The sequence below is a fragment of the Egretta garzetta genome, unplaced genomic scaffold, assembly GCF_000687185.1.
Source record: "Egretta garzetta isolate BGI_Z169 unplaced genomic scaffold, ASM68718v1 scaffold425, whole genome shotgun sequence".
NCBI classification, from domain to species: domain Eukaryota; kingdom Metazoa; phylum Chordata; class Aves; order Pelecaniformes; family Ardeidae; genus Egretta; species Egretta garzetta.
The window spans coordinates 255,848-259,994 of NW_009259796.1; the positions used below are offsets into that span (position 1 = coordinate 255,848).

The window sequence follows — 4,147 nt, forward strand, 5'->3', positions numbered from 1 at the left end:
GGTTGGTGGCCGGGGTCCCGCGGCGGCTGCAGCGTCACCTGGGGCAGAGCGGGGCTTCGCGCTTCGGCGTTGGCAGGTTGTGAGGAAGGAAAGGTGAATTTACTGTATCTAAAACGATACGCCTCACCTGCGTCAGGTACGTCGCACCTGGGCGAGGTGAGGTGAGGGATACCTCGCCCCGCTGTGAGGCACCGTTACCCCTGCGCCGCTACCGGGCGGGGATAAGTAAATGCGGGGAGGCCTCCGCGGAGGGCACTTCCTCACCGCTCGCCTCAGGTGCGAAGGAGAAGTGCGGCGGCCCAGCCGGGCGCTCGCAGGGCGGCTTCCCGCGCCTCCAGCTGAGGGGCTCCCGTGAGGGGATGGGCGCCTCGGTCCTGCTGCGAGCCTGGGAAGCGGCCGCGGGGGCCCGGCAGGAGGCGGTGGGTGTGGGCGGCAAGGACGGGGCGGCGCTGGGTACGGATGCGCTCTGAGGTAAACACTCTCAGAACAGCGCTTACCGTCGGGACCACCTGTGCCGCCTTCATTACAAGCTCACTTTACAGTTTGCCTTCCAGGTTTAATGATGAGTGTGCCTCACCGTTTGGTCGATAAATTCTGCTAGATCGTATTGTAGTCTTTGTGGTTCCTTTCTCTTCTGCCTGGTTATAACATTTAGGTTGTACGACCCCAACTGGGAGAAGAGCAGTCAGCTGTGAGCGTAAATGGGTCAGTGTAGCTCTCAACATTTCTGGCAGTTACCAAACAGAAAACTGCCAGTTTCAGTTAAGTTTCTGATAGACATCAAACACAGTAAACTGCCAGTTCCAATAAATTTTAAGTGCTGTTTCTCCTGTAATAGTCAACAGTGTTAATTTCTCCTTGCATGTGTGAGTGAAGCTCTGAGGCAGTACATCAAAATCCTTTACTGCCTATCAAAACATCTTGCAGGTCACCTTTATAAGGAAAAAAATCTGATCTACTTTGTTGTTGCTAAAATAGAGCCACATTCTGCTGTAATTATTTGAAGCAGACTAATCAGTAATAGTGTTTCTTCTAAAACATTGGAGCTTTCACTCACCCATTCTGGGTAAAGTGACTGAAAACAGCATAAGCACCTCACCAAACATGTTTTCTTTCATGGCAGTCTAACTAACTTGCAGTCAAGTTTAGTAATTTAACAAAGACCTAATTGTTTTATTTGTAATGGAATTAAAATACCTCTTAGTGCTTATGTAAAACAGAGGTACCAGATCTGTTTGCAAAGTACGCACTTTCTGCAGAGTTGTTTCAGGCTCTGCCTAGATCCTTGCTCTAAAGCAAGATGTGGAAGATGAATAAACTCAAGGCCTGCCTCTCTTTGCTACCCAGTTTGCCGTTCTGTATTCCATTCTTCTCTTAATCTGCTGGTACCTCCTATCCGTTGCCTGTGTTGCTCCTAAGAGGCAGACATCGTTGTATGTGCTTCTGGATGGCTGCTAACAAGCACAGGCTGTGTACCAGGAACTCCTCCCCGCCCCCGCCCCCCTCCCCCCCCAACACACACACATTCACACTTTTTCTAAGCCTCTATTCTGGCTGTGTTAATCTTGTCATCCTGTTCCATGCTTTTATCTACAAAGGAAGGGAAAATGAGGTATATCGACAAGTAAGACCCCATATGTGGCCCAGTAAAGCATTTGAACACTTTTTAGCAACCTCAGTAGGATCCTGGAATATTTGCCAGTCTTGCAGACTCATGTACCATAGAATCACTTTGGTGATTCAGGTTGGAAAAGACCTTTGAGATCATAGAGTCCAACCTTTAACCTAACCCTGCCATCCCACCACTAAACCATGTCCCTAAGCACCTCATCTATCCTTTTAAATACCTCCAGGGATGAGGACGCTACCACCTCACTGGGCAGCCCATTCCAGAGCCTGACAACCCTTTCAGTGAAAGTTCATTAGCAGCCTTTCTGCTTAAGGTGGATCATGAAGCTCTGAGATACCAGTTTCCTAGAGCATTGTCATTACTAGATCCTTGATCACACTTAGGTCTTAAAGACAAGGATGTTAAGAAGTGTCTTCTCCAGAAATCTTGCTCTTCAAGCAAAATTTGAACACAATGTATTCATTCAGTGGTGCTCTGAAAATTCAGTGCATCTCAAATGTTGTCTGAGATTAGTTTAATCTATATTTGCAACAGATAACTGAGATCAGTTTAAGATTCAAATGTAATAATTTCTATTCTTGTACAAAAATGCTGATATTTTCAAAAGAGGAAGTCTAACAATTTTCTAGATGATGGAGGAAATAACTCAAAAAAGCAATTTTATCTAAACTCCTAATTAAATATTAGTGGCTAATATTAATTGACATGAAATGATTGATGAATAAATCATTGCATCTTGGCTCGACTGCCCATTGCAAAGAAATAAATATTGTTTGTGTTTTAAAATTGTGCTGCACTTTTCATATGAAAATATTTGACCTGTATTTGACCCTATTGAGCTGGTTTTTTGCTGTATGCATAAATTAAAAAATGTTTCAGCATAAAAAATTTTAAGTGTATGTCTCTTAATAACACAATAAGTAGTTTATTCACAAAGACCAGAAAGCAAATTATAAATTTGTGCCTGCTGCTGTTTATACAGCAAATTTGGATCCTTGCAGCCCTTCACAGAGTCCAGACTTCCGTGCCTTTAGGAGGCTGAACTTTCTGGCACCTGCTAAGGGAGTATGATTATCTGCATTCTTGGCCATTGGCATGCTCTAATCACATTTTCTGAAAACTCAGCAGAAGTAGCATCTTCCCATGTCAAAGGCTTTTCAGCTTGCTTGATGTATTCCTTCACTCCAAATACTGATGTTATAATTCTTCAGGTTTTCCCACTGTTCATCTGAATACTTTAGAAGAATAATAAAAATTATAAATGTGCTTCCTCAGGGAACAAGATCTTTCTCATTCCTCATTCTTTTTTTTTTTTACTCTCAGAGAAAAATTGATTTGCTTTCTCATTGTTTCATTTTGTTTAACAGTACCTGGAGCTGATACTGTCTTGATGCACATGTACAATCCAATTAATTCACCTGAGTGTGTCCTGTCTTTTGAAACCATCCATGTACTTCTTGTATGTCTTGAAAGTAAGCACCAACCTAAAAATGTTCCCTGAAATTTTCTGTTTCAAATGACACTAATAAGAAAAAATACCTGGGTCAAGTTCATTAGTACTGAATCGATACTGCTTCTTAGTGGCATTGATCATTTTTATGATGTCATGTTAGCATGTGTTCAGAACAGGATAGAAAAGGGTTTCTACTTGAGTAAGATTACTTGATTGCAAGTTAGCTGCACCTCATGTTACTACCATTTTTTGATTTGCATTGTAACACAAATTGCAATATTGCATTAGCTCATAGGATAAAGTTATGTGCTCTGTGTTCTGTATTTGCCTCGGTCATTACTCTGTATTTTTTCATCATGTGCTGCTGGCAAAGGAGGGGAAATAGTAAACTTGGTGACTATAAGGCTTGAGAAGACTTTTTTGCATCCCCCTTCTCACGCTTATTGTCTGTGACTAGATGCAAGTGTTCATGTTTCCCAACTAATTTCATTTTTTTCAAATGTTAGAATTTGCATGCAAATACTTATAAAATAGCCTTTTCTTCTTTGTGCAATATTTTTTTCCTAATTACATGCAAACTATATTGCTGTCACAAATAGATCTTTACACTTGGCTCCAGAAGTTAAAAATGCAGTGTTCTAGCTCAGCCATGAGCATCTCCAAGGCTGGTAAGAATGGGATGCAGGCTGAATTGCTTTGTTTAACTAGGAATCAAAATGTTGGAGGGACAAAGTATCACAGTGAGAATTTTCCTTCTCTGCTGACATTTGGAAGCACCCAGGTTCTTTGTCGCACAAGGCAGCTGAGAAGAGAAGATGTGCACCTGAATATACAAAAGAGAGTTCACTGAGCATGTTAGAAAAACAAGTCCTTTGTGGAAGTGCTCTCTTTGATTTGGTTAATATGATCCCAGCTCTGAAGTCAATGGGGATGTTACTTTGATAACTGGGCCCAATTTATACTAGACTGTTCTGATCCTGATTGCCTCTATAATTAATTGTAATTCAGCGATCACCTCCATAGAGAAACAGGCCAATGTCAGAGCACTGCAGAGCAATGCTTTC

General features: G+C 42.2%; 1 protein-coding gene across 1 annotated transcript in view; it reads left to right on the forward strand.

Moving 5' to 3' along the window:
* The window catches only part of COL4A3 (collagen type IV alpha 3 chain), a 65,309-nt gene that overhangs the window by 928 nt on the left and 60,234 nt on the right, over positions 1-4,147 (forward strand). Inside the window, 2 exon segments of the mRNA XM_035895211.1 lie at positions 137-453; positions 2,998-3,089. Coding sequence (XP_035751104.1) covers positions 137-453; positions 2,998-3,089 — 409 coding nt within the window.